This window comes from Martes martes (genome assembly GCF_963455335.1).
Source record: "Martes martes genome assembly, chromosome: 16".
In the NCBI taxonomy this organism is placed as follows: Eukaryota; Metazoa; Chordata; class Mammalia; order Carnivora; family Mustelidae; genus Martes; species Martes martes.
This window is the reverse complement of record NC_137904.1, coordinates 59,734,887-59,761,145: the sequence shown is the minus strand read 5'-3', so window position 1 is coordinate 59,761,145 and position 26,259 is coordinate 59,734,887. Positions and strand designations below refer to the sequence as shown.

Genomic DNA, 26,259 nt, shown 5'->3' with positions numbered 1-26,259 from the left:
GTGAGCTCTGTATCTCCCACTACCCCGCAAGGAGAGCTGGATCCCCTGCCCAGTAACTCACCCAGTAGGAAGGGCTCGGTGGTACTGGTGTGGGTGGTGGTGATGCCACTGTACTCGCCTGGCAGTGAGTGTTGGAAGAGCCCAGCATGGCTGCCCAGTTGTGGGAAAGGGCCTGGCATGGGCAGACGGGCCAGTCAGAGATGAGGCCAAGAGAAGAGGTGGCCAGAGAAGGGGCATGGGCTAAGAAGGGGTGAGGCACCCTACCTCCATCCTGGGACTCAATGGTGATGATGCCCTCACGCTCTGGCCCGTAACCTTCGGTGGTCTTGGCCTGCACCTTGAACTTGTAGGGCACGTTCTCGCTGAGGCCCGGCACGGTCAGCCGGCTCTCAGGGCTGTCACCATCCACCAGGAACGTGGTGGCTGGCTCTGGACGGGGAAGATGACGTAAGCCTCTGCAGCTCCCTCTCCATCCCTCCCCTGGCCACCCCTGACCTGGGGGCAGGCAGCACCTCCTCCGTGGGCCATTTCGCAGGTCACCAGGTAGCCAAGGATATTCCCATCGGGCCTGCGTGGCCGCTCCCAGCTCAACTGCAGCGAGTCTGGGCTCAAGGCAGTAAACACCAGTGGGCCCGGGGCACTAGGTGTGCTCAAAGTGAAGGTAGAGCCTGGACATAGCAGAGCAAGGATGTCAGTGTCTGGGTCCGTAGGAGACCTCGTGGGGGTAGCCACGTGGTGGAGAGGCAGCTCACCTGGCAGGGGGCAGAGTGGACTCTGGGGGTGCACCTGTGACTCAATGGTGATGACGCCCTCGCGCTCTGGGCCCCAACCTTCCTGGCTCTGGGCCCGCACACGGAACACATAGGAATGGTTGGGCAGCAGGTCTTCTACCACCACTGACGTCTGGCTGGGGTTGGGGATGTTTAGGTGATACAGCTCCCCTGTGGGTGGGGGTGGGAGACAAGGGAGCAGCATTATTCCCACACCTGGCATGATCCCACACCTTCCCTAGGCTGCCACCAAGATCTAGTCATCACTCACCCAGGATTAGCTGTGGTTTGGGGGCAGGTGGGATCAGCCTGGTATGGTATGGTTGGTTGTTTAGGTTGTACACTATACAAGGGATGAGTGCAGTCTAAAATTCCATTATGTTCTGGCTGTTGATGGGCCCAAGTCATGCTGCCGTGAGTTTGTCTTCCCGGGGAAGCCCCACTTCCCACCTCCCATGCCAGCGGAGGCTCTAGGTCCCCTAGGCCAGTGAAGCCTTGTTAGGCAAAACCTAGCAGAAGGAATGACCTGGAGAGAGGCCCAGGGAGGTGGACGAGAACTCCGGAGAGAGGAGGCCATGAAGGGCAGTGAGGAGCATGGAAGAGAGACTCTCTCTGAAAGTCTGGTGGGGATCATTAGTGTTTGAGGGATTCCTGTCCAGCCGGATGCTCCTGAGTGTCCCGACCCCGAGCCGAGCCTGGCAAGACATCACCCCCGCAGCCCGCCAGCAGCAGCTGTGCCTCACCGCCGCTCAGCAGCTGGTACTCCACGCTGTAACCCTGCAGCACCTGCTCGCACTGCGGCTCCTGCCAGCTCACTTTCAGAGATGTGGGTCCCAGGGCTGAGAACACCAGGCGGGTGGGTGTGTTGGGCACACCGGCAGCCAAGCGGGGGTCTGAAGACAGGAGGCCACAGTCAGTTTGTGGCGGGGCTCCCTGGGTGGGAACTCTGTCCCCTGACCTCCCTGGGCTGTCAGGTCTCTGCTCAGCACTGGCCTGGCAGCTCGCTCACCCTGCCACACCCGGGCCAGGCCACCCAGCCCCTCCCACCCATCTCAGAGTGGCTGTGGGCTCGAGGGTGAGCACCATGAGATGGCCCTCCCCCACTGGCCTGGCACCTCTCCTCCCCCAGCCCAGCGCCCTTGGAAGGACAGAGGCTGTATGAGGCATCAGCACTGATGGGGATGGAATGGCGGGTGAGATGCTGGGTCTGGGCGCGGCTGCAATGAGCAGATGGATGACAGATGGAGCAGGACAGCTGTGGAGACACGGGATGGCCACCCCTGTACTACCTGGGTCCCGAAAGGGCGCTGCTGGCTGCCCAGCCAGGATTATAGTGTCCCGTGAGTCCCCAGAGGGAGGGAACCCCTTCATCTGAGCCCGACTCAGGGGCCCCAGGGCCCAGGACAGCGGAAGCCTGCTCCTCCCCTCTTCCCAGATGGGAGGGAGGCCTGCGGCAGGACAAAACAAAGAGTGAGGGCGCGGGAAGGGTGTGTTGGAGGACGGGCGGCGGGAACAGAACCCCGAGTCTGCTGGAGCTGGAAGAGAAGAGGGTTCCAGGGGAGACGCAGGGCTGGTGGCCCACACTCACTGTGGGAGGAGACGGAGGAGAGGGTGGAGTAGTCTCTGGGCAGCGTGGCGGAGTGGGAGTGCTCTGTGCGGGTCAGCGAGTGGTAGTCACGCGTGAGGGTGGAGGAGGTGCTCAGCACCCGGTGGGACAGGTGTGGGCTCAGGTGGGTGCCGTAGGCAGTGTTGGCCACAGTCATCCTGTGCAGGGAGCTGGCACTGCCCGGGAAGGCAAAGTCCATCCGCCCGTTCACCAGGTGCTCTGCAGGAGGAGAGCAGGGTCACGGGGCAGAACTGTACCGGACCCAGAGCCCCGTGGGGCAGGCTGTGGCCCTGGGAATTCCTAGGATTACCTATGGGGGGTGGTGGCATAAAGAAACCCAGCCTTCCTTGGCCACCAGGGACAGAAGGTCTGTGTTCCTGGTGGGGTCCCAAGGGGCCACACAGGCTTCTGCAGCCCATGTCCGCTGGCGCTCAGGATGCCGGTGTGGATAGTCTGAGGGTCGCTGACCCCAGCTAGGAGACCTTGCGGTTAGCCCTGCCTTGCGGGGGGAGGGGGTGGCAAATGTCTGCCCTGTGTCCCTTCAGGCCTCTGAGGGGTCTCCTTGGGTGCTACAGCCTGTCCCCTGGACACAACAGACTTCTGAAGTCGCACACTCCTGCGGGTGGTCCTGCTTTCAGGACAGCCAGATGCCTGCCCCAGGGGTCCATTGGCTCTGGGGGTTGGCCTGGCACAGTGGCACCTCCCCAGGCCGGCCACAGGGGGCTCGGGCCGGGCCCAGGCAGCCAACGAGCGTGCCTAGCTGGGTGCGGGGTCGGGGCAGGCCGGGCAAGCCCGTCACCTCCAGGGGGCCTGGGTGTGGCGCCGCGGGCCAGGCCGCCACCCTCCCCGCCCGTTCCCGCGTCCGCGTCCGCGCGGTCGTCCGGGGGGCCGCGGGGCCGCTCGCCGTCCGAGGAGCGCCTGCTGCTGGCCGACAGGCGCGGGATGAGCTCCGGGGGCAGCCGCCACGTGATGCGCCTCAGGTCCAGCTCCTCCCCCAGCAGGGGCTCGAACTTCCAGCCGCCGCCTTGGGAACAACGAAGGGCCGCGTTGGCACCGCCGGCGGCTGCGGGCGGCTGCGGGAGGGGGCGCGGCGGGGCGGAGGCCAGCGCCGTGAGCCAGTCCTCGGGCTCTCCGGAATCCGAGTGTGCGGGAGGGGCGCGGGTGGTCGCGCAGCAGGCGATGGCCGGGACCCTCGGCCCCTGCGGCGGAAGAGGAGCCCTTCCGTGGGAGCCGGGGCAGCCGGGGCTGCGGCTGGTGACGCAAGACGCCCCCCGGGGTGGCGCTGGCTCTGTCGCCAGCTGGGAGGTCTCTTGGCTGGAGCCTCGGTTTCTTATCTGTGGACTGGAGAGAGTAACCTCTCCCCTGCCTGCCTCCCAGGGACAGTTCCAGAAGCCACAGAGTGCGTCCCAGGTCGAGTTAGCCCCTGAGTTTGGGCACCTGATTCATACCTGCTGCCCTTTCTCACAGCCTCAAAACCCCCACGACCCTTGGGCTTGGGTTCCTTAAGCCCAAGCTCAACTCTGCCAGGGCAAGGATGGAAAAGTAGGACTCCTGGAGGACTGACTCCTGGCGTGGTATGACTGCCGTCCTGTTCTACAGATCAGAGCACTGAGGCACAGAGAGGGTGAGCAGTTCATCTGATGGCCCACAGCAGAGCCGCGCTAAAACTGAGTGCCAGGGAGGCCAGCCGAGGGCCCTTTATCCCGCACTGCGGGGAGTCAGGAGGGAGGGCAGGGCAGGGAGCCATGCCTGCCCTCTCCCAAACGGCCTTGTCCCTGGGAGGTGGCCTGAATGTCCTGAGTCCACGGCACAGCCTTCCAGGTGCGAGGCTGTGTTCCCGCATGGGCCCGTGTGCGTGGGCCGGCCGACCCTGTGTGCCTCTGCTCCCAAGCAAGTCTGTTGGCCTGTGCTTATACACAGATGTGCACACGACTGCCTGTGGGCCACGCTGGCTCTGTCCCCTCTGTACCCCACGCCAGCGTGGCACCCGCCAGATGGCAGGCTCTGCCGATTCCTGTGTGGAACCAAGAGGGGCTTCTAGTCTTGCTCTCTATGCCTGGTGGTCACTGGCTCCTTTGCTTTCTCTGGACACCAGTGACAGCCCCACCTCCTCCCCGGGACTTCCTGTCACAGATCCCAGACCCACTCACCAGTGTCATCGGAGACGCTAGGCCTCTGGCTGCCAGCAGGGGAGCGTAGAACGTCATCGCTGTACATGAGGAAGCTTTCGTAGTCTTCCCCGCACTGGGCGTCCACAATGGGGATGTCCGGGATGATGGGGACTGCAGGAGTGGGAGGGGTGAGCCAGGGCCCCAGCCCTGGCCTCCCGGCCTCCTCTGTCCCGCCTGCCCCCCTCCTCTGCTCCCCACCCCCACTCACTGGACATGGGTCGCTTGGGCTGGGTGGCCAGGTTGATGATGGCCTCCCGCTCCGGGCCCCAGCCTGCCCCATTGCGCGCCTTCACCGTGTAGCGGTATGGCTGGGACTCCCGAAGGTTCTCAATGAGCAGCATCCGCCTCTTGGGACTGTCCACCAACACCTTCTTCATGGGCCCGATGGGTCCTGGGGCAGGGAGAGTGCCTCAGACGGGTCATGCTAGCTTCCTGCCTGGCCTAGCCCCCTCTGATGCAGCAGCCCCCCTGTGTGGGCTCTTTACTTCCCAGAGAGCACAGGGAACAAGGCCGGGAGCAAGCAGCTGCGGGAATCCCGGGTCACGCCAAGCCCTGAGAACCTGGGCAAGACTGGTTTCAAGAAGTGTCACCATCTGAAGGGCTCATCCTTAAGTGGCAGAGCCAGGACAAGACTCAAGGTGGCTTCGCTGTCACCTCTACTGATTGGCGCCGCAATGGCCCTGTGTCCAGGGCACCTCCACCGGACACACATTCTGGCGGTGAGGGCACCTGTGCCTCGTTGCCCACCACTAAACCCCAGGTGCTGAGGGCAGAGATGGCCCAACACCCACCACAGCTGCCGTGGGGCCCCCTTACCCTAACCCACGAGCACCTAGAAGGGTGGACACGCAGCCCTGGGAGAAAGGAGAACATGACCGCCGTAGCTCAGGGCAAGTTCTGGGTTTAGGCCCAGGCCCAACAAGAAGGGGTCTGCCATGGGGTGCCTGGGTGGCTCAGTTGTTAGGGGTCTGCCTTCAGCTTAAGCCCTGATCCCAGGGTCCTGGAATCAAGGCCCGCATTGGGCTCCCTGCTCAGTGGGAAGCCTGCTTCTCCCTCCCCCACTCCCCCTGCTTGTGTTCCCTCTCTCGCTCTTTCTCTGCCAAATAAATACACAAAATCTTAAAAAAAAAAAAAAAAAAATGAAGGGGTCTGCCCTGCTGGAAGCCTTCTGGGAAACCAGAGAAGGCACAAAAGACTGGAGGCCAGAAGAAGTCCCCGTCTCCAAAGAGGTCCAAAGGAGGCTTCTGGAAAATGATACCTCATAAGCTTGGTGTCAGCCCCTAGCAAACAACTGTGCTTAAAAAGAAATGGTTGGTGGAGGCCCCCCAGCCCGGGGGAGGTCTCTAGCTGCCAAGGTGGGCACTGTTTCTTGGCCCACCCCTCACATCCCTGTCAGCTAGGGGGCGAGGGGGAGAGGGGCACCCGCCAAAGCCCTGATGCCCTTGGCCAGGTGGGCCATCTGGCACATTCCAGGACACAGCGGAGATCTCAGCAAGCAGAAGCCATGGCTGAAATCGTTGGAAATGAACTTTCGACAGGATACATATCACTCCTGAGATTACAGGCGTAACAGTGTCTCTGTAATAGTGGTCATGGGTGGGTTAGAAACCCAGGATGCACCAAAGGTGGGACGCAGCTGGTGACGCCGTGTGTGGTCTGCTTGGCTGCTAAAGAGCAACAAATCTGACGTCTGGAATAATCTCTCCGCTCTCCGCCCTGCTGGGCTGCGCCGGGAGTGCTGAGCCTGACCCACGTTAAGGCCCAGAGGATGTATGAGATGGTGAGCTCCCCGCCCCTGGGATGGACCAAGGAGAAGCGAGGGCACAAGCAGGAGGTCCCCGTACCAGGTGGTTGTGGAACTGATTCCCCTCACTGTCTCGTCTTGGCAGTTGGTGGGGTTGCCCCCCCTCCCCTCCCTTCCAGGCCTGGGAGGAAATAACGATGTGGCCAAGTAAAATGTTACATAAGTAGGACTAAAAAAATTGTTTATCTGAAACTCAGGGTATCCTCTATTTGCTAAATCTGGCAACTCTTCTTTGGCCCCAAGAAAACCATGTGAAAATGAGGCACCCTGGTTCCCTGTATGGGAAGGCACCCCTGATCTTGTGACCTCACTGCACATCTGTGTTGCGCCTCCCGTCCCCACCTGCCCTGTGTGCTTCTGCTCTTGGCCTTGGGACGTGACCAGCCCAAACCTGACCGCAAACCTGATGATGCCTCAGGCAACCGTGGGGGCGGACCACAGGGATCCCTCCTGCTCTTTGTCCCCTCCCCTTCCTGCCGTCCCCAGGGTTGGAGGGGTCCAGGTCCTTACGGTTGTCCTCGTTGACCAAGCCGTAGCAGACCTCATAGGCCGTGATTTCGCCGTTGGTCTCAGCGGGCTCAGCCCAGCTCAGCTGGGTCACAGTGGAGGAGACGACATTGAAGGCCAGCCGCCCTGGCTCACTGGGTACTGGGGCAGGGGAGGGGGGCAGTACAGGAAGAAAGCTGTCAGCAGCGGCAGAGGGAGGGCTGGGTTCTGGGAGGTGATGGGGGAGTGGGGCAGAGCCGGGCATCAGGGTGGTCGGGGTAGACACAGGTGGTGAGGCCTCACCTTCCTGGTGTGTGCGGCAGGACACCAAGGAGCTGTAGGGACCCTCGCCCTGGGGCCCATAGGCGCACACCTTCATCTCATAGTCACAATACGGGTAGAGGTTGGTGAGCTCCGCCGAGGGCACCTTGCTGTCAAGCAGGTGGGCTTCGGACTCAGAGTCACCCTGGATCCAATATTTGACCTGCCCCCAGGGGAGGATCGGGTCAGTGGGGAGCGGCAATGGCCAGAGCGGCTCGTCCCTCCATGGACCTCCTGCTCTTGTGCAGATGAGACACCGAGGGGTTGGTGACTTGCCAGGGCTGGGGCAGAACTGGGGTGTCTCCGAGGTGGGTGGAGGGGCCACATTCCAGGAAGGAAGGCAAATGTCTGAAAACTTCAGGGATGGGTCTTTCCTCTTCCCCAGGCAGATGGCGGTTCCCCCTGTCCCCGGTGGGCCAAGCATGCCCGCTCCGCCACCTCACGGGCCCTCTGGCTCCAGGTGGCTCACGTCCCCAGCGGATACCAGGCCTCCCCCTCCACACCCCTCTGCCTCCCACCTTACCCTGTACCCTGCTGGCTTGCCAGGAGGGGGCAGCCAGTTGAAGTGGATCTTCCGGGACCCGGCAGCCTTGGCATTGGGGTTCTGTGGGGCGCCCAGGTCACCATGGTGAGGGAATGATGACAGTGTCTGGCTTGTGAAGTTCCGGTCCAGTTCGTCTGTAGGGAGCCAAGCCTGAGCGCGGCAGCCAGCTCAGCCGCCCCCTCTTTGATGGAGGCAAGAACCCACCCTCACCGCCAGGGGGGTCCCCCCCACCCTTGCCCACCAGCACTCAGCTGACAGCTGCCCCCCAGGCCCGTATTTTTACTTGCCAAGACTGGCAGCCTCCGTGGAGAGGCCCCCCACCCCCAGCCCTCCCTCTGCACCTGCTTAACCACATCCCTGGCTCGGCGCACCTGGGTCCCCAATGGTGACGGTGGCTGAGTGGGGCTGGCCCAGGCGGGCCCCGAACTTGGGGTTGGTGAGCTGAATGTGGAAGCGGCGGGTCTGGCGGCCCCGCAGGAGGGAGTCCACCTCCTGCAGCTCCAGGAGCTTCACCTGTAATTCCTTCCAGGTCTCCCCAGGTTGGAAGAGCAGCTCACCCTCTGCGGGGATGTAGTCCTGGGAGTGGGGCGGGGTCAGGGTCAGACCCGGACCTCCACCCTGATCTTATGTATCCGACAGAGACCATCCCATGTGGACACGACATGGCTCACGTTGCTATAGCACCTCCCTGCTCCCCGCACCTACTCCATGCATCGAGCACTTTGCAAATTATTAGCTCATTTGACCCCACAGCGCTGTGAGTTGGAGCTACTACTGTCCCCTGTTCACAGATGGGGAACCGGGGCACACACAGGTGGAGAAACTTGCCCAAGTTCGCACAGGTGATTGTGGTAGAGCTGAGCTTTGAACCAAGACCCAGAGCTGGGGATGTGAAGATACAGAGAGTCCCACACTGGCAGGCTCCACCCAGGGAGGGAGGAACCCCCGCCCTCAAATGTGGCTCTGAAGTCTGGGATCCCACCAGGTCCCAGGCCCTGCCTCCCGGGTAGGGTGCCTCCATCAGCTCCAGCTTTCTTCTTTCTTTTCTTTTCCTTTTTTTTTTTTTTTTTAAGCTTTTATTTATTTGAGAGAGAGAGCGCGCAAGCAGGGGTAGGGTCAGAGGGAGAGGGAGAAGAAGACACCCTGCTGAGCAGGGACCCCCCCCGCCACGGGGCTCAATCCCAAGACCCTGAGACCATGACCTGAACCAAAGGCAGATGCTTAATTGACGGAGCCGCCCAGGGGCCCCTCCAGCTTTCTTCATTCAAAGCATCAGAACTCTCCGGAGTTTCTGGAACGCGAGTGTAGAATGGGGCCATCCGCTGCAACTGGGGTGCGCTGCGACCACTAGGTGGCGCTGCAAACTAACATTTCAAGTCCAGGCCCAGCAAGGGGCAAATAGAAAGAAATTTAAGGAAAGCAGGAGTTACCTGCTAGAACATTTCCAAACGTCAAAGTCACAAAAGACAAAGCAGGAGAATTGTACCAAATTAAAGGAGACTTCAGACACATAAAAAAATGCAATGCCAGATCCTTGACTGTTTCCTGGATTGGGGGCGGGGGTGGGGGGAGGGAAAGAGCTATCGAGGACATTGTGGGGACGCGTGAACATATCTGAATATGGACCGATTATTAGGTAATGCAACAATGTGAGCTTTCTTAAAGTTGGTAATGACAACGTTGTGTAGCATAGCCTTGTTCTCAGTGGGAGCCTACGTGATGTCTACCGTGATGTCTACTGCTTACTTTGAATAGTTCGTCAAACAAAATGAAATGGAACACAACTGTCTCTCCCGGGGTCTCTACAGTTACAGATAAGAGATATACATCCACGCATAATTCTGTGTCTAGGTACGGGCATCTTGTAGGGAAGGAGAGAGAGAAAACCATTATTAGTTGGCGACTCTCTGTCAAGGGTAAATGGGTGCTGATTTTATTAGTCTTTTCTCTGCAGGCTTGAAGTTTTTCAAAATAAAAAGTTGGGGAATAATAATAATGTTTCTAAAAACACATAAATACCAAGTATCTTTATGAACGCACAACAGGATTGCCAGAATCTCTTAGATAATATGGTGTATTCAGTGAAACTTACGGACCTACAATTCTTCTTTGGAACTTTGACTGGGAGCACAGGAGTGGTGATGGGAACTGTTCAGTAGAGTAAAAGGCGGAAGAGGGTGTGGCCAGGCTGCCGGAGCCCGAGCCCGAGCGCACATGCTCCCCTGCATTTGCCTAACAGGCCTGTGGGCCCAGGAGACCACATTCTATTACCCGCTGAGTCAATTGCTGGTATAAATATTTTTAGCTTGTACGTGTTGATAATAAATTCAGAAACACAAACCTGGAAGCCAAGACAGCACATGCAACACCTGGGTTTGGTTCCCGGAGACTCAGGCCCCGTGACAGAGGTGACGTGGGCCCGCGTGCCAGGCACTCCCTGCCTTCAAGGGTTGCCTCTTGCTCTTGGCCCTGGGAGGGCCTTCCAGGCAAACGGAGACAGTTCCTTGGGGAGTCTGCCCAGGGACTGTGTGGCCTCTCATCCCACCCTAAGAAGCCCAAAACCCTGGGTGGGGGGGCGCCTGGGTGGCTCAGTCGGTTAAGCATCAAACTCCTGATTTCGGCTCAGGTCATGACCTCAGGGTCCTGGGATCGAGCCCCTCATTGGGCTCTGTCCTTGGCATGGAGTCTGCTTGTCCCTCTCCCTCTGCCCCTCCCCGCTGCTCGTTCTCTCTCTCAAATAAATAAATAAATAAAATCTTAAGGGGGAAAAAAAAGAAGCCTAAAGCCCCAGGATTGGGGCAGATGGAGAAGTCTATTTCAGTGTGAAGGGTCTGGAGGCCCTGAGACCCTTGATGGCTTGTTGGAAGGAGACATGAATGATCTAGACATATCCCTGGCAGTGATGGGGCCTCACCTCAGGCACCACTGGCCCTTTCGGGGAACGAGACACCGCTGCTGCCAAATGGCCATGTCCTGCTCTCGCTGGGTCCCCCGGAGATGCCACTGACCCCATGGCGGAGACTTACCCGGTTGCCCTGGGCAGTGTTGTCCTGCGTGCGGTAGGAGACCTGGGACTTGCCATTGTCCAGGATGCGCCGGATGACAGGAATGCGGGCCACTTGCTCCCCGCCGCTGACCATGTACTCGGCCTTCTCGAAAGACACTACCCCGCTGGCTGCAAGGACCCAGACGGCAGTCAGGGCGACCCGGCCGGCCGCGGCCCCTTCTCAACACCCACCTGCCCTCTGGTCCTGCCCGGCCTCAACTCCAGGAGTCTGCCCATCCTTCCTCGTCCCACTGCCCTCTGGGGAGAGCAGAGCAAGGGAGTGGGAAATTCTTCCAGAGGAGAGCCAGGGGGCTGGAACGGCGTCCCACTGGCGTCCTGGATGTTTCAGGGCAGAGAAAGGAGGCCAGGCAGGGGCACAGCCAGAGAGGAGGCCCCGAGACCAAGGGCTGGGGCAGAGCAGGACGGAGTCCTGTGTTTGCTGGAGCAGGTGGGCAGGAGGGCTCAGGGGCCCAGCAGGCCCTCCGGATACAGGGAGGACGGTCATCAACAACCCGGGCTTCCCCGAGGAGCAGGTAGGGAAGGCAACGAGGGTGTCGCCTGTACAGTGCCGTGTTTCCCCCCAGGACGGGCGTGGGTGAAACCAACTCCCACAGCCCTTCCTCTCTGCTGTCCTGGCATCCTAGGGACATTCATTCAACCTCCGAAGTTCGGAGGCCAGAAAGGATGGGAGGACAGGGGGATGGACGAGGGCAGCTTCAGGAGGACCCAGCGCCCTACGACGGTTAGAACAGAAGCTCCCTCATGAGTGTCACGACCAGACACTGTGCAGCGAAGAACAGACACATACGCCTTGCAGGAGCCTGATGATGCCCATTTTACAGATGGAGAAACCAAGGCTCACAGAGGTTGAGTGACTTGCCTGGGCCACATGGCCAGGCCCCATTTCTGCTCAGATAAAAGGAGGAAAAAGGGTTCCCAGAGCCCCCTTTCTACGCCCTCTGCTCCCTCTGCCCTGACCTACCTTGCTCCTTGATGATGGTGATGTTCACCAGGCGGCGGCCGAGGGTAGCAGTGCCCATGGGTACGTCGATGGCCTCCACCAGCAGCTGCTTCTCGTCGTCGTCCTCGGGCCGGATGAAGAGGGGTACCCGCACGTCTACGAGCTCCACGCCCTCCTGGAATTCCACCATGCCCCGCGCATCTGGGTGGGTGTTGGAGAGGGTCAGTCAGATAGTGGCCAGGGGGCCCCAGCGGGGGAGGAGGCGCCAGGGAGCGGTGCAGGCTGCCTACCCTGGTCTGCCGTGAGGGTGTAGTAGCCTGGGGCCACCTTGAGTTCATGGAAGGACCCCTGTTCTACGTGCTTCTCTGTCAGCTTCAGCAGGGCCTGCTTGGCGGAGCGGGGCGCCATCAGCACCGTGTCCACGATGGTGTGGTCCTGCCTGGGGCGGGGGCGGGGACGGGGAGTTAGGTGGGAATGTCAGGCTAGCCACGACACTGGCACTTGCCCCCTATCCCCTACCCTCCTGCCTGTCCTCTCCCCAGCGTGGGACAAGATGCCTGGCAGCAAAAGGTGCGGGGTCTTTGGAACCCGGCCATCCTGGTGGCCCAGGCTGGTCCCGCCACCTCACCCCAAGCCTCAGTCGAGCCACTCTGCCCCCTGGAGCCTCAGGGTCCTCATCTATGAAATGGGGCCCCTCCTTAGACCCTCCCAGCCACCCCCCTTCAGGCGGGCTCTCAGGAGCAGATGCAGGACAGAAACGATGCTATGGGTATGGGTGCTGGGGTCAGACAGGCTGGGTTCAAATCCGGGCTCTAGTTCTCAGTAACCAGGTAACTGGGGGCAAGACACTTGACCTGGGGCTGCCCCACCTGTGTGCCTTCAACTCACTTTTTCCCGGCGTTGGGCTGCTGCCTGTAGGGGACCAAGAGGGGGGCTGTGAGCCGCACAGTGTCTGGGGTGCAACCATGCCCCGCTTGGGGGGTGTCCCCTAGAGTGGGCGGTCTGGGCAGCTCCCCCCACCCTCCCTGGGCCCCCAGGACCCACCGGAACTTGGTGTGCTGGAGCTTGTGTGAGTCTGTGATCTGTCGGTACACCTCATTCAGCTGCCAGGCAAGGAAAGGCGTGAGGCTGGGGCCCTGTGCAAGCCTCCCTACTCAGAGCCATCCAGGCCCAATGGGCGTGGTTGGCCGGGGACATGCACAGGGGCCTGCACGTTGCCTTGTCCCCTTCTGGAAATATTCATAGGATGATCCCAGGCCAGGCCCATGTCCAAGGAAGCCCCTCTTTCCTACTTGGAAAAATCCAGGTTCCACAGCAGTTTTCCCTCTGCTCTCCCTCTCCCGGGGTCACCCCTGCACCCAGAGATCAGCTGTTCTGGCCCTTACATTCTCCTCCACCTCCTGGCGCAGCTGGTTACACTCTCGAGTGTCAGGCTTCAGCAGGTTCTCAGTGCAAAGGCGGGCGAGGCGCAGGGACAGCCCGTAGGGCACTAGGGACAGGCAGGGATGGGGGTCATCAGCCTCCCGCACGGCAGGCACCCTGGGAGACCCTCCGGGAGCCATGCTAAGATGGGGGGGGCAGGGGGACCGGTGTGCCGAGATCCTGAGGTCCAGAGCCCCATCAGGAAGGGTCGAAGCCAAGCCCCTGCGCGCACCCAACACCCAGAGAGAACAGGAATGCTGTGACTGGAACCCTGGGATGGTGGGGAATGGGCCCCGGGCCCTGGGCCCCAGGGACACTGCCGGGAGCCGCAGTGCCAAGCTCCCGTCCTCACCCAGCTCCGTGGGGTTGGTGCTGGAGGCGTGGCTGGCAAAGCCGGGCCGCTGCACGTTGTTGGTGATTTTCCATCGGACCATGTCCCGTCCCTTGAGGTTCCCACTGCGAAGCATGGGCGTGTCCAGGTGGTCCGAGGCCATCAGGTTCTCCCGCAGCATGTAGTGGTCTTCCTTGAAGCCCACCATGTGACCTGCGGGATGGGGTCCTCCACATGGGGCCTCACCCTAGACCCTCCCCGCCGGGACCCCAGACCGCCTGCCTCTGTTCCAGACTCAGCCCCTACTTCCCCTCCACCCTATCCAGGAGGTGTGGTCAGAGCCCTTGCGGCCCCCGCAGGTGCTGGGCCAATACCTCGGTTGCAGCAAGGGAGAAGTGCCAGGCAAGCCTAGAAGACAGGGTAGGGGGGGTGGATAAGGGCTGGGACGGCTGCCTCAGCTCACGGTAGCCCCTCCAGCTACCCCCCTCTCCATGCCAATGGTCCGGCGGGGCAACAGTGCCTTCCCCAGACACCAGGATATCACGGAAGTTGAAGGGATCTAGGTGTGGAGCATACTGGGTGAGTACAGAGGGTGATGGGGGCAGAGGATTCCCGAAGTTTGTGCCAGGGGACCCTGGTCCTGCCAGAATGTCTCTTAAGTAAAGGATCTATGATCGAATCCATTTGAGAAGCACTGACGTCATTCCCCGTGCCCCTCTTAGGGTTTCGCTATGCATACAACTAGATCAAAGGCTCTGAGATGTCCTGCAGAGAAGCAGCCTCTTTCTCAAATGTATTTGATCATAGACGTCTTTTTCTCTGTAACACACATTAATATCCCACAATCCTGGGGCTACTACGTGGTGTCTTCTCTGTTCCTACGATTCAGTATTCTGTGCTGGGCCATCCTCCATGCTTTCCTGCCTTTCTAGCTCTTCTGCCCGGTGAGACTATCAGCTCCCGGCGGGCAAGGCCCTCTCTTCCCTGTTGGCTCCCATGGCCCTTCGCATGTGCCTGACCTGAGAACAGGTCGTCTCAGGTCCAGGCCGCCGATGGTCGGCAGAGGCAAAGGGCTGGGGTGGGGAGGCCACTAGAGCTGGGCGGAAGACGTAGGGTCACCTGGCCTCTGCCACCTATGAGGACCTTGGTGGGGTGGGGCCCTCAGGCGAGTGGGACCCCTGGGGTAAGGGGGGGCACCGGTGGGAGGTGGGAACCTGGTGGGGGATGGGAACCCTGGCGGGGGGGGTGGGGACCTTGGCTGGGGTCAGTGGGGACCCTGGTAGGGGATGGGGCCCCTCATGGGGGATGGGACCCCTGGGGTAAGTGGGGACCCGGTGGGGGATGGGGCCCCTGGGGTGAGCAGGGCCCCCTGCGGGGGGCGGGCCCGAGGAGCCCCCACCTTGCAGCAGGCGCAGTACTTCCAGCAGAGCAGCAGCAGCAGTGCCAGGAGCAGCAGGAGGAAGAGGAGCAGAGGGATGAGCCACCAGAAGGACCTGGGCGGGCAGTCTGTGGAGGCAGGGGAGGAAGAGAAGGAGGGGGCACTGCCCACTCCCCACTGGGACCTGCCAGGCTGCCCACCAGCCCCGTCTGCCAGCTCACCCTTCTTCTTGTGCACCAGGACGGTGCTGTTGGGCCCAGGGGCGCCGTCGCCCTCCACCGTGTAGCTGTACGTGCAATCGTCCTCTTCGTCCCGGAAGGAGCAGTGCTCCACCACCTCCTCTGCTGTGCCCACGGACGGTCAGCAGGGCATCTCAGGCCTGGGGAGGCGTTCCCTACCCTGGGCCCACTGTGCCCACTGCGGGGTGGGGGAGGCCCCTCCCCGGGGGAGAACGCAAGGTCCAGGGCACAGGGCCAGGCCGAGCTGGGATGCTGCCCTGTCCCCACCCAGGAGCATCTAAAGGCTGCCAGTCTGTGCCCCCTCCTCCCCATCCTGGGCGTCACTCAGGAACATGGCTTCTAGAACATTTATCTGACCCAGAGGAGAGGAGACTGTTCGCCCCCCTGAGCCAGTGATGTGCCTCTATTGTGTTCAGATCCCGGCCTGGCTATCTGCCCCCCGCCTAAGCCAGGTTCCTCCTCCCCGGACTCTTTGGTCCCTACTCAACTGGGCCTCCTGCCAGGGTCTGTGGGCCCTGTCTGCGTTCTGTGACCTCTCCCCAGTCTGGAATCCCTTCCCTTGCTCTCGTCTGCATGATCTCAACCTGGATGGTGAGCCCTCTGCCCAGCACCACCGCCCTGCCCAGCTGAGTGACACCCCCTACCTATCGGATGCCCTCTGCCTAGGTTTTTAGCAGCCCCGATCTCAACTCTGCCTCGCACCTGTCTTGAGCTCATCCACCATCTTGACCTTGAAGCTGCACTCCTGGCACATGCGGCCCTTCTTCTCACCAGTGCCCCAGGCTTGGCACTGCACACAGGAGCGCAGGTCCTCGCAGAGGCCCAGGCGGATCTGGGTGGGAGAGGAGGGGAGATGGGGGCTGTGGCTCCCTTAGCCTAACTCACACACCTGGCCGGCTCCTCTGTCATCAGAGGCTCCTCTGTCATCCCGTGCCCACACCCCAGTGATCTGGGCCTCACCGCTGAGTAGTTGATCTCACAGATGGTGTCCGTGTAGAGTGACTGCTGGTTGCAGTGGCAGCGGCCACACTCGCAGTAGCCACGCCCATTACAGATGCCCTAGAACAAGAGGAGGCACCGGTGAGGCACCAGTGCCCCCATCCCTGCCCGAGAGGGCAGGTGATTCTGGCTACGGTCCCTTCTGCCACCCTACCCTCCCTTCTCATGCCCCCGCCTACCCCGCTGCTGTCAATGCAGGTGGCATTGCTAAGAGGGCAGTCACAGCTCAAGCCTGTCCAGCCAGGCTCACACTCACACTGGCCCATGGAGCAGCGTCCCCGGTCTGCAGAGAGGGGAGAGGGAGAGGAGAGGAGAGCCACATTCACTCCTGCGGTCCAGGCTGCCCATCTGCCCAGGAGGGCTGTGGCTGCTCAGCCTGAGCTGGGATTTCTCCAGTCGGGGGCTGATCCCTCTCTCCCTCACTTTCTTGGAATCTCCTTCCCTCCATCTCTCTGATTCCATTCTGTCTTCTACTTTCTGCTCTACAGCCAGAGTCATTATCCCAAAACACAAATCCAATCATGTGTCTCTCTGGTTTAAGAACTCCTAACGAGTTCTGGCCAATGCAATAAGGTAAGAAAAAGAAATAGAACACGTAAGTATTGGAAAGGAAGAAACAAAACTGCCATTATTTTAAATGTTAGGAACAAGGGGTGCCTGGCTGGCTCAGTCAGTGAAGCATGTGACTCTTGATCTCAGGGTTGGAAGTTCAAGCCCCACGTTGGGTGTAGAGATTACTTAAAAATGAAATCTTTAAAAATATATGTTAGGGACATGTCGCAAAATAGCAAAAAGAAACTGCAGATAAGTTACTAAATTTTATAAGTGATTTTTAAAATTTTTCTAAGTTATAATGCCCTTTTTTTCTTAAGATTTTATTTATTTGAGAGAGAGACAGAGAGAGCATGGGCAGAGAGGCAGGCAGAGGGAGAAGGACAAGCAGACTCCCCGCCGAGCAGGGAGCCCGACACAGGGCTCCATCCCAGGACCCGAGATCATGACCTGAGCCGAAGGCAGATGCTTAACTGACTGAGCCACTGAGGTGCCCCATTCATAAGTGATTTTACCAAAGTGGCTGGATACAAGGTTAACATACAAATAGCTTGAAAATGAAATCAAACCCTCCAATGACTCCCTTTTGCCAAAGGATGAAGTCTACTATCCTTAAACCAGAATAAGCGTTGATTAACTACAGCCTGCAGGCCAAATCCAACTCCCTACCTATTTTTGCTGAAGTTTTATTGTAATGGAGCTACATTCACTCGTTAACGTATCGTCTATCGCTGCTTTCTGCTACAGCGGCAGAGCTGAGTAGTCGTGAGAGAGACCAGATAGCTCATAAAGCCAAAAATATTTCCTTTCTGGCCCTTTAAGAAAAAGTTGGGACTAGACCAGAACTGGAACCCTCAGCCCCTGCATTCTGGTCCTGCTTCCTTCTCCAGCAGTCTCCACCTCCCCTCGTCTCCCACAGCTCTGTCTGTTCCAAATGTCCGCCTTCCTCCGGATACACCCGGTTCTCCTTTCCTTTCTTTGAGCCCACTCCCACGTGGAGGACTTAAGGGGAAACATGACAGGCAAAGGCAAGAAGGGAGGAAAGGTAGGAAAGCACGGGCCTGACCTCCAGGGGCAAGAAGATGGTTGGGGCTAAGTAAGCATGTGAGGGCTGGATTTTTGTTGATTCTCCTCCATTCAACCACCCAATCCTTCCTGGGGCCTATGTATGGCTTCCGTGACCCCTGCCCTGCTCGGAAGCCCTGGCTGCAAGGCACTAAGCCCGTGGGGCTATGGTGGACGCAGGCCCCCAGGTCCTGCCTGCTGCAAACGTGCCATCTCCTGGGAGAGGGAGGACCATCGCGGCACTGGGACCCGCCCTCATGAGATGGCAGAACAGACATTGAGGGTGGGCAGAGACGGCAGGACCTCAGGGGGAGTGGCCTGAAGCATGAACAGGGGCCTTGAGCATCAAGTTTGTAGAGGGGAGGGAGGTCCAGGTTGGGATGGACTTAGGGGAGGCACCTGGGGAGCCCGGAGAGGGCTAGGTCCAAACTTGGGGATTCTGACTCCTGGCCTGGCCCTCCTCCCGGGTCAGGATACCCAGGTCGCCCTTGGTGTCCCGAGCCCCCCAACACTGGCCACGGCGGCCGCTGAGCTCACCGTTACACAGGACCCCAGAGGCACGGGGACACTGGAAGTTGTCATACTCGCAGAACGGACCCTCGTAGCGGCCTTCTCCGTAGCAGATGCAGTGGCCGCACTGGCACTCGCCACGGCCGGAGCACGGCTTGTCCTCGCCCTCCCGCAGGCAAGGCTTTATGTCGCTCAGCGAGCCCGTGGAGCAGCTGCAGGTCGTGCCGCTCCTGAGGAAGGAGCCGGTTACTTCCCTACAGCCTGAGAGGAAGGCTGGGCTTTTGCTGACCCATTATACAGATGAGGAAGCTGAGGCTTTGAGAGAGCCTCCGAGGGTCCACGTCACACAGACAGCAGTGCCTGCCTGAGCTGAGACCCAAACGCCAGTCCCTCCCAAGACCCTCCCAGCGTCCCTTCCTCAAGTCACCATGGGCTTGTTCAGTGTCTTGTAGCTTTAAAAGCCCTCACTACCCTTACGGTGAGCTTGGTTCTTTTCTTTCTTTCTTTCTTTTTTTAGTATTTTATTTATTTATTTGACAGACAGAGATCACAAGTAGGTAGAGAGGCAGGCAGAGAGAGACGGGGAAGCAGGCTCCCCGCTGAGCAGAGAGCCCGATGCAGAGCTCGATCCCAGGACCCTGAGATCATGACCTGAGCCATTTTAACCCACTTTTAGAGCTTTTAACCCACTGAGCCATCCAGGTGCCCCAAAGAGCTCATTTCTGATTAGATTCTATGTGCGCATGGTTCAGAAGGCTAACTACAGAGGGACAGAGTGAAAAGCAAGTGTCCCTCTCATGTCTGTCCCCATCAGCCAGTCCCCACGCCCTGCTGGCCACCACTGTCCTGATCCTTTGCACCTCTTCCCGGAAACATCCTTTATGTCTACATGTTTCGAAGTGCTTTGAGCTGGAGCCACCTCAGAACGGGGCCTGCCCCTTTCCAAGCCTTTCTGTGACCGGCCAGGCTCCTGCGCACTCACCAGCCCTCGTTGCACACACAGTGCCCGCACATGAAGTCTCCGTGGTAGTTGCAGCGAGCTGAAAGCTCCTCTTTTTGCTGGAAGGAGATCATGGCGGGGTGTCACAGGGCCCTGGACCCTTCCGCTACCTCCGCCCCTCAGGGCACCCCGCAAGAGCTCCCCCCCCCGGAGGCTCTGCTTCACCCCCCGGGGCCTCCCTGGGCAGGGGGCCAGCCCTTCCCTCCCGCCTGGCGGGGCCGCATCGCACCAGCTCACACGGGCACACGTCACAGACGATGCCGGCATCCATCCAGAGGCCGTCCGAGAAGGAGGGCTTCAGATGGATGGTGCCCTTCCGGTCCTCTTCTCCCAGCTGGCACACGTGGGTCCCGTCCACCGCCTCCATAGCCCGCAGCTGCACCTGGTAGGTGCCCTGCAAAGACCCCAGCGTCAGCCACATGGACGCTGATGAGAGGCACCTGTGGCCCACTCCCTCCTCCAGGCAGCCCTCCGAGCTCTGTGATTAATCTTCACTCTGCAGACGAGGACAAGCTAGGAAGGCGCCCAGGTCATCCAAGTGGTTAACCCAGGGGGCTTCGAACCCAGGCCTGTCTGACTCGGAAGGCACCACTCTTTTTTATTATTATTATTTAAACCAATCTTTGTTTTATTAAGTAATCTCTATGCCCATGACCCCGAGACCAAGGGTCAGCCAGGAGCCTATAAAGGCGATGCTCTTGGCCCCTGCTCGTGCAGACTCCCCACCCCCCTTGCAGGGCCTTGTGCCCATCCTCCCCTTCCCAAAACCCCACAGAGGCCTACCGGTATCCCCCGTGTGATGCGAAAGGAGCCGGTATCCGTCTTCTGAAACATAGCAGAGGTGACCTCTGTCCGCAGGCCTCGGGGGCTTTCCAGGGCCCGGATGTCCAGGTTGGAACGAATGAGCTGGAGGAGGACAAGCAATGAGCGGTCTGGGAGGGGGAGCCTGGGCTCACCCACTCTGGCCTGGTCTGGCTGAGCTCCCCCCACGCCGCATGGAGGACTGAGGTGGAGTGGGGGGGTCAGAGTGGCAGAGCCCGCAGGAACTTGGGGCCAGGCTAAGGGGGGGCATCTCAGGGTCCCCAGGGAGCAGCAGAGCCCTTCCTCACATGGCTGGCCTACTTCTCAACCTCTACCTGAGCCATCCTTTGCCCACTCTGCCTCCTCTCCAGCCCTGCCCCTGAAGGTCTCAGACCGGGGCTGCGCTCGGGCCTCACCTGGAAGGCTTCCTGCAGCAAGTCCACGATGTTGGAGGAGTCCTCCTGGAGCACTCCCAGCGAGGAGACGGGGAAGTAGGTGTGCAGCTTCTGTGGGGGAGAGTGCCAGCCCGGGGCTAAGCCCTCCACAGTCTCACCTCACTGAATGCGGACAGGGGCTTTGCGGCTATCCTCCCTGAAGGCCTGGCGTACCCTGGAGCCTGCCCTCCTCACCCCTACTCGCTTGGGAGTGGGGTGGGGGGATGGGTACCTGAACTCCCCTTCCCATCGGGGTCCACCCTTGGGGCAGCCAAAAGCTTTGGGAAGGAAAGAAGGAAGAGCTGGAGGGAGGGAGGGAGGAAGGGAGGGAGGGAGGATGTCTGAGAAGCCCCGCACAGCCCCCTCCTGCCCCCCTCCGGCCCGGGAGGCCTCAGCCCCGCACCTCATAATAGCTGTAGGAGTAGTTGGTGACAGCGAAGATGGGGATGATGTTGTGCTTGCCCAGCAGGCGCACCAGGGTGGGCACGGACGGGTAGTCCTGCGTCTTGTACTGCGTGTAGGTGCCCGAGGAGTCCAGGTGGCACGCCTCGTCGTTGCGGCTCAGGATGCCCGCCAGCACGTTGGCGCCGTCCGCCTCGTAGTGGAAAGCGGACTCGGTGGAGAACACCAGCACGTGCGTGCTGTCGGGGCGCCAGCCAATGTCCCTCTGGGAACGACAAGGAGGGGAGGTCCGTCGAGCAGGCTGCCTGCTGAGGACGTACGTCGCAGTGCAGAGTGTGACAGAGCGAAGAGGACCCAGCACGAGCTCAGCTGAGCCGCAGCGTGCTCCCATCAGGGACCATGCACGTGACCAACAGCCCGTGGGTGGCAGAAAGCCGTGACCAGGATCGCGGACGGGCTCTGTGCACACAGTGGTCACCACGCAAGACCCGAGCCAGCGTCATCTGACTGGCCTCCCAAGGCTTCATAGTTACTCTGCGGGAATACTTCTTTCTTTCTTTTTTTTAATTTGATTTTTTAAAAATTATTTTTATTAACATATAATGTATTATTTGCCCCGGGGTACAGTTCTGTGAATCATCAGGCTTACACATTTCACAGCACTCACCATAGCACTCACTCACATACCCTCCCCAACGTCCAGCCACCCTATCCCTACCCCACCTCCCCTCAGCAGCCCTCAGTTTGTTTCGTGAGATTAAGAGTCTCTTATGGTTTGTCTCCCTCCCGATCCCATCTTGTTTTGTTGATTTTTTTAAAAGATTTTTTTATTTATATATTTGGCAGAGATAAAGAGACAGTGAGAGTGAACACAAGCAGGGGAAGTAGGAGAGGGAGAAGCAGGCTTCCCGCCAAGCCAGGAGCCCGATGCGGGGCTCGATCCTAGGACCCTGAGACCATGACCCGAGCCAAAGGTAGCTGCTTAATGCCTGAGCCCCCAAGGCGTCCCTGCAGGAATATTTAAACTGCATGGGAAAATGCATACATGCAATTGCTGAACAAAAAGTCCGGTTAGGGGCGCCTGGGGGGCTTAGTCTTTTGAGCGTCTGTCTTTGGTTCGGGTCATGGTCCCAGGGTCCTGGGATGGAACCCCGCGTCAAGCTCCCTGCTCAGTGGGGAGCCTGCTTCTCCCTCTCCCTCTGCAGCTCGCCCTGGTTGTGCTCTCTCTCTTTTTCCCAAATAAATAAATAAAATATTAAAAGAAAAAAAAAAGAAAGAAAAGACCAGTTAAAATAGATACAGCTGTGCGTGGCAGTTAGAAGAATAGATGGATAGTTTGGAAAACTATGTATTACAAGCGAAAATGCTTGTGATAGTGTTAATTTTTAAAAAAAGCAAGTTTCAGAATTATAAATACACTGATTTCAGCTATATAAAGTAAGGGAAAGTGTGCAAAATATGCTGGTGGGGTATCAAGTGACTGGCTGGCTGGTTGTGATGAAATTATGGGCAATTTCTGTTCTTTGTTTTCCAAATTGTTTATACGATAGGTTTATTATTTTCAAAATGAAAAAAATCACCGTGCATGTAAAAACTACCCTCTTCAGCTGCCCAGTGCAGTTGGAGACTGTGGGTCCTGGAAGACTGGCATTAGCAGGGAGATTGGGGGTAGGTTGGCTTCAGGGCACGGAAGATTCCAGAACCCCAGAATTCACGTCTGCTTTGCTGGTTGGTACAAAAGCAGACTGCCTGTTCAGGCTGGGGGGCCTTGGATCCCAGCACATCTCAACCTGGCTCGTAACTGAGGGCTCCCTGGGGGGGTCTGAACTTGTCTTTGGGCATGGGGGTCATTGCCTGGGCACCAGAGCCGGCCGGTGGGCAGCTCATGCCCTTGCAGAGAAGCACAACCCTGGTGTGGGTGGGCAGGGCTGTCCCTGACACTCACCGTGCACACGGCCACCTGCAGGATGGCATCAAAACCTCCTTCAGGAGCATCCAGGTTGCCTGAGATCCGCTCCCCTAGCAGTTTATCCCGAAACTCGTCCAAGTTGTTTGTCAGGCTGATGACGTTCTTAAAGGAGAAGGGGGGGTCGCTGTTGGGCCAGGGCTCCTTCAGCCTGGGCAGAGGTGGAGGGAGAGGGAGACAGAGTCAGGGAGAAGACCCTTTGCCCACGCTGTGCCCACCCTGTGCCCACCCTCTCTAAAAGCATCCCACTGGCCTGCTTCGACCAGAACACTTGTAAGTGCCCTGGTTGAGAGGAGGTGAGCCCCATGGCTGGACCCCTGTCCACTCGGTCACTCAATCCTTTTTTTTTTTGACTATTTTATTATTTTATTTTACTTTACTTTATTTTATTTCATTTATTCAACTTGGCTTTCTTCTCAACTTTACTGAGGTAGAACTGACAAAGCTGTAATATGTTTAAAATGTACAATGTGATGATTTAATATACAGAAGCACCCCCCCTTATCTGTGCTTTCAGACACCCATGGTCAACCACAGTCTGGAAGCAAATGAAAAATACGAACACTTCACGAATGTGCGTTGTCATCCTTGTGCAGGGGCTGCGCTAATCTTCTCTGTATCGTTCCAATTTTAGTATATGTGCTGCCGAAGCGAGCGCTTTATTTATTTTACTTTTTAGAAAGATTTTTATTCATTGGAGAGCAAGCAAGCGAGAGGTGGGGTCATAGGGAGAGGGAGAAACAGACTCCCAGACTCCCCACTGAGCAGGGACCCTGACGCGGGGCTCGATCCCAGGCCCCCGGGATCATGACCTGAGCCGAAGGCGGACGCTTCACCAAATGAGCCCCCCTGGCATCCCCTCAGCCACTCACTTCTCAGGCCTCATGTCTGTCTGAGGGACACTGACTTTGTCCACAAACTTGCCAAATCCGATAGTGTAGTCATCAGTGAGCGTCTTCAGGACCCGGGCTGGATGTCAACAGGAAAAAGAGGGGACGACTGAGCCCCAACACCCCCACGTCAGCAGAGGGGGCCACGGGGCTGGCTCGGGAAGGAGGTAGAGGGATAACAACCTCCTGTCAATACCCTGCGTGTGAACATCTCTCTGTTCACAGATGAGGGGAACGGCGCTCGGGGTGGGGGGCAGAGTCATGCATGGAGCAAGGGAGGGGGCATCCAGGGGACTGGAGAAGAGCTGGGCAGAGTCTTGGCCTCACAGCCACGGATATGCTCCCTGTCGGGGCTGGATGGTTCTGTTGCACCCATCTGGGCCTTTTCCGAAGTCCTGAGTGGTTAGTGGGGTCTGGCTGCGACCCCTGCCTCAGAATGGGAGGGGAGGGAATTCTTGGGGGGGGGGCTCAGATATCCTATCCTTCCTTGTGGCATGGCTGCAGCCATCCTGAGCCCTGGCCCCCCACCGAGCAGGGGCCCAGCCAGCGGGATGAGGCCCCCCTCTCCGCTCCCCACCCCGCCGTCCTCCATGCTGGCCCAGCCATACCCAGTCTCTCCCCCATCTGCTTGAGGTTGTCCAGATCGTCGGACATGGAGTTGGAGAAGTCCATGAGGATGTACAGGTCCATAGGGCTCTTCTCGGGCTCGAACACCTTCATCTCAAAGTGCTGCTCCTCGCCGGGCCGCAGCCGGACCCGCAGGCCCTGGGGCGATACCTGGCTGCGTTGCAGGTTGGTGTTGATCTGGGCGTCCTGTGTCCAGGGGAGGGGGACAGGGGAGGCTGGAGGGTCACTCCAGAGAGCTGATGGGGAGCCTCTCAGCCCAGCCAGCGGACACGGCGGACCCCTGTAGACAGCCGGCCTTGAGCATGGGCCAGCCCACTTCCCTTGACCCCCACTCCGGGCACCTCTGTGATCTCGAAGCTGCTCTCCATGACCACCAGGCTCTCCCACCGGCAGCCCGCAGCCAGCAGCTCTGCCTGGGTGTTGCAGCGCCGCTCCTTGAACATCTGGCCAGAGAAGATGGGGTCAGGGGAGGCAGTGCCCATCCCCCGGCTGTCCCAGCCCTGGAACTCTCCTGACCCTTGCCTGTTCCACACCCGCCTGGCCTGAGGCTAGGCTGAGGGTGCGGCAGGTGTGGACTGGGCCAGATCGCGGGGTGGGGCACGGCGGGGTGGGGCAGCCGCGTTGGGACTGGGCTTAGGAAGGTGGGCAGGCGACGGAGGCTCACCTCATCCGTGCAGTAGGCGCATTCCCTGTCCACGCGGATGCACTCGGTGCAGCTCCTCACCTGGGCTCTCTTGCAGCGGTTCGCTGGAAGGCAGGGACGAGCAGACCCAGTGAGATGAACCTCACCAGGGGCCAAGCCGTTTCCCGCGTGCACTGGAGAGAGGCAGGGGTTCTCTCCCGCTTTACGGAGGAGGAAGCGGAGGCTGGTGGGTAGGTGGTCTGTCCCACTGGCACGGCCGGGGCAGAGCGGGGTCTCACACCTGAGCTTTTCATTCAAGTCCGGATGGTGCGGGGCTGGCCCATTTGCTGGTGGGGACACCCTGGCCATCCCTCCCCTGCTCCTCCAGGGCACAGGGGACCGTGTCTGTCTTGCTTATTGCTGTTTCCAGTCCCCAGCCCAAGCCCCGCACACAAAAAATTGTTAGTAAATGAGTGAAAGAAAACTTCGGAATTTCCCCAAGGGTTACGGGGATTCCCTTTGGTTCTGCTCAGTTAAAATCACAATGAGGGGGATGCCTGGGTGGCTCAGTTGGTGAAGCGTCTGCCTTGGGCTCAGGTCATGACCCTGGAGTCCTGGGATCGAGCCCCGCATCAGGCTCCCTGCTCAGTGGGGAGTCTGCTTCTCCCTCTGCCCCTTGCTCCCCCATTCGTGCTCACAGGCGCTCTGTCTCTTTCAAATAAATAAATAAAATCTTAAAAAAAAAAGAAAAATTCTAATAAAAAAAATCACAGTGAGGACCTACTGTGTACACTCAGTGTACACGGTGGGTGGCCTCCTGGGCTCCAGGTGATGGTGGGTGCTCGGTGTTTAACACTGGCTCTGGCGGGGGAGGGGAAACCCTGCCTTGCGGCATCGCCCATGTTCCCGTCGTGGCCTATCCCAGGCGCCCCAACACAGCCTGTTCTGAAGGCAAAATTTCCATGGTAGGAGCTGGCCGGAAGAGAGTCGTGGGTCTCCCCTCCAAGTTCCCGTGAGAAACACCCTGCGAGTGCCTCAGATCGCCGAGTGGGCCGTTTCCTCGGGGCTCTAGGCCGCGCGCTCCCCAGCCCTTGAAGCGGACCCTGGTTGTTTGTTGAGTGGCCAAGTGTGCGTCAGGGGAAAGACACCCTGGGGCTGGCCTCCGCGGACGGGCAGTACCTCAAAAGGGGTGCCCCCACCCAGAAGGGGGCTGCAGAGGCGTGCCAGACTCACCCATTTCCCCAGGGAGGTGGATGCCCAGCAGGACTGCCAGCAGCAGCAGCCTGCTCCAGCTGGGACGCGGTCCTGCCAT

General features: G+C 59.4%; 1 protein-coding gene across 2 annotated transcripts in view; it reads right to left on the bottom strand.

Moving 5' to 3' along the window:
• Positions 1-26,259, bottom strand: part of ITGB4 (integrin subunit beta 4) — a gene marked incomplete at its 5' end in the record, with an annotated part of 26,776 nt that extends 517 nt beyond the window's left edge. Inside the window, 38 exons of one of the 2 annotated variants that reach the window (XM_080825831.1) lie at positions 62-172; positions 265-429; positions 513-668; positions 753-941; positions 1,514-1,663; positions 2,060-2,218; positions 2,359-2,595; positions 4,527-4,658; positions 4,756-4,938; positions 6,862-6,999; positions 7,141-7,321; positions 7,682-7,836; positions 8,074-8,278; positions 10,729-10,877; positions 11,731-11,910; positions 12,000-12,148; positions 12,598-12,621; positions 12,754-12,812; positions 13,095-13,198; positions 13,484-13,675; positions 13,837-13,870; positions 14,862-14,968; positions 15,062-15,184; positions 15,782-15,911; positions 16,040-16,138; positions 16,258-16,361; positions 18,233-18,435; positions 19,188-19,264; positions 19,435-19,599; positions 19,989-20,111; positions 20,423-20,512; positions 20,844-21,107; positions 22,788-22,959; positions 23,681-23,777; positions 24,307-24,511; positions 24,667-24,768; positions 24,990-25,072; positions 26,181-26,259. In XM_080825831.1, coding sequence (XP_080681957.1) covers positions 62-172; positions 265-429; positions 513-668; positions 753-941; positions 1,514-1,663; positions 2,060-2,218; positions 2,359-2,595; positions 4,527-4,658; positions 4,756-4,938; positions 6,862-6,999; positions 7,141-7,321; positions 7,682-7,836; positions 8,074-8,278; positions 10,729-10,877; positions 11,731-11,910; positions 12,000-12,148; positions 12,598-12,621; positions 12,754-12,812; positions 13,095-13,198; positions 13,484-13,675; positions 13,837-13,870; positions 14,862-14,968; positions 15,062-15,184; positions 15,782-15,911; positions 16,040-16,138; positions 16,258-16,361; positions 18,233-18,435; positions 19,188-19,264; positions 19,435-19,599; positions 19,989-20,111; positions 20,423-20,512; positions 20,844-21,107; positions 22,788-22,959; positions 23,681-23,777; positions 24,307-24,511; positions 24,667-24,768; positions 24,990-25,072; positions 26,181-26,259 — 5,275 coding nt within the window. Of the gene's footprint in view, positions 1-61; positions 173-264; positions 430-512; positions 669-752; positions 942-1,513; positions 1,664-2,059; positions 2,219-2,358; positions 2,596-4,526; positions 4,659-4,755; positions 4,939-6,861; positions 7,000-7,140; positions 7,322-7,681; positions 7,837-8,073; positions 8,279-10,728; positions 10,878-11,730; positions 11,911-11,999; positions 12,149-12,597; positions 12,622-12,753; positions 12,813-13,094; positions 13,199-13,483; positions 13,676-13,836; positions 13,871-14,861; positions 14,969-15,061; positions 15,185-15,781; positions 15,912-16,039; positions 16,139-16,257; positions 16,362-18,232; positions 18,436-19,187; positions 19,265-19,434; positions 19,600-19,988; positions 20,112-20,422; positions 20,513-20,843; positions 21,108-22,787; positions 22,960-23,680; positions 23,778-24,306; positions 24,512-24,666; positions 24,769-24,989; positions 25,073-26,180 lie in introns of those variants that run through there. The other variant, XM_080825830.1, reaches the window with a different exon arrangement.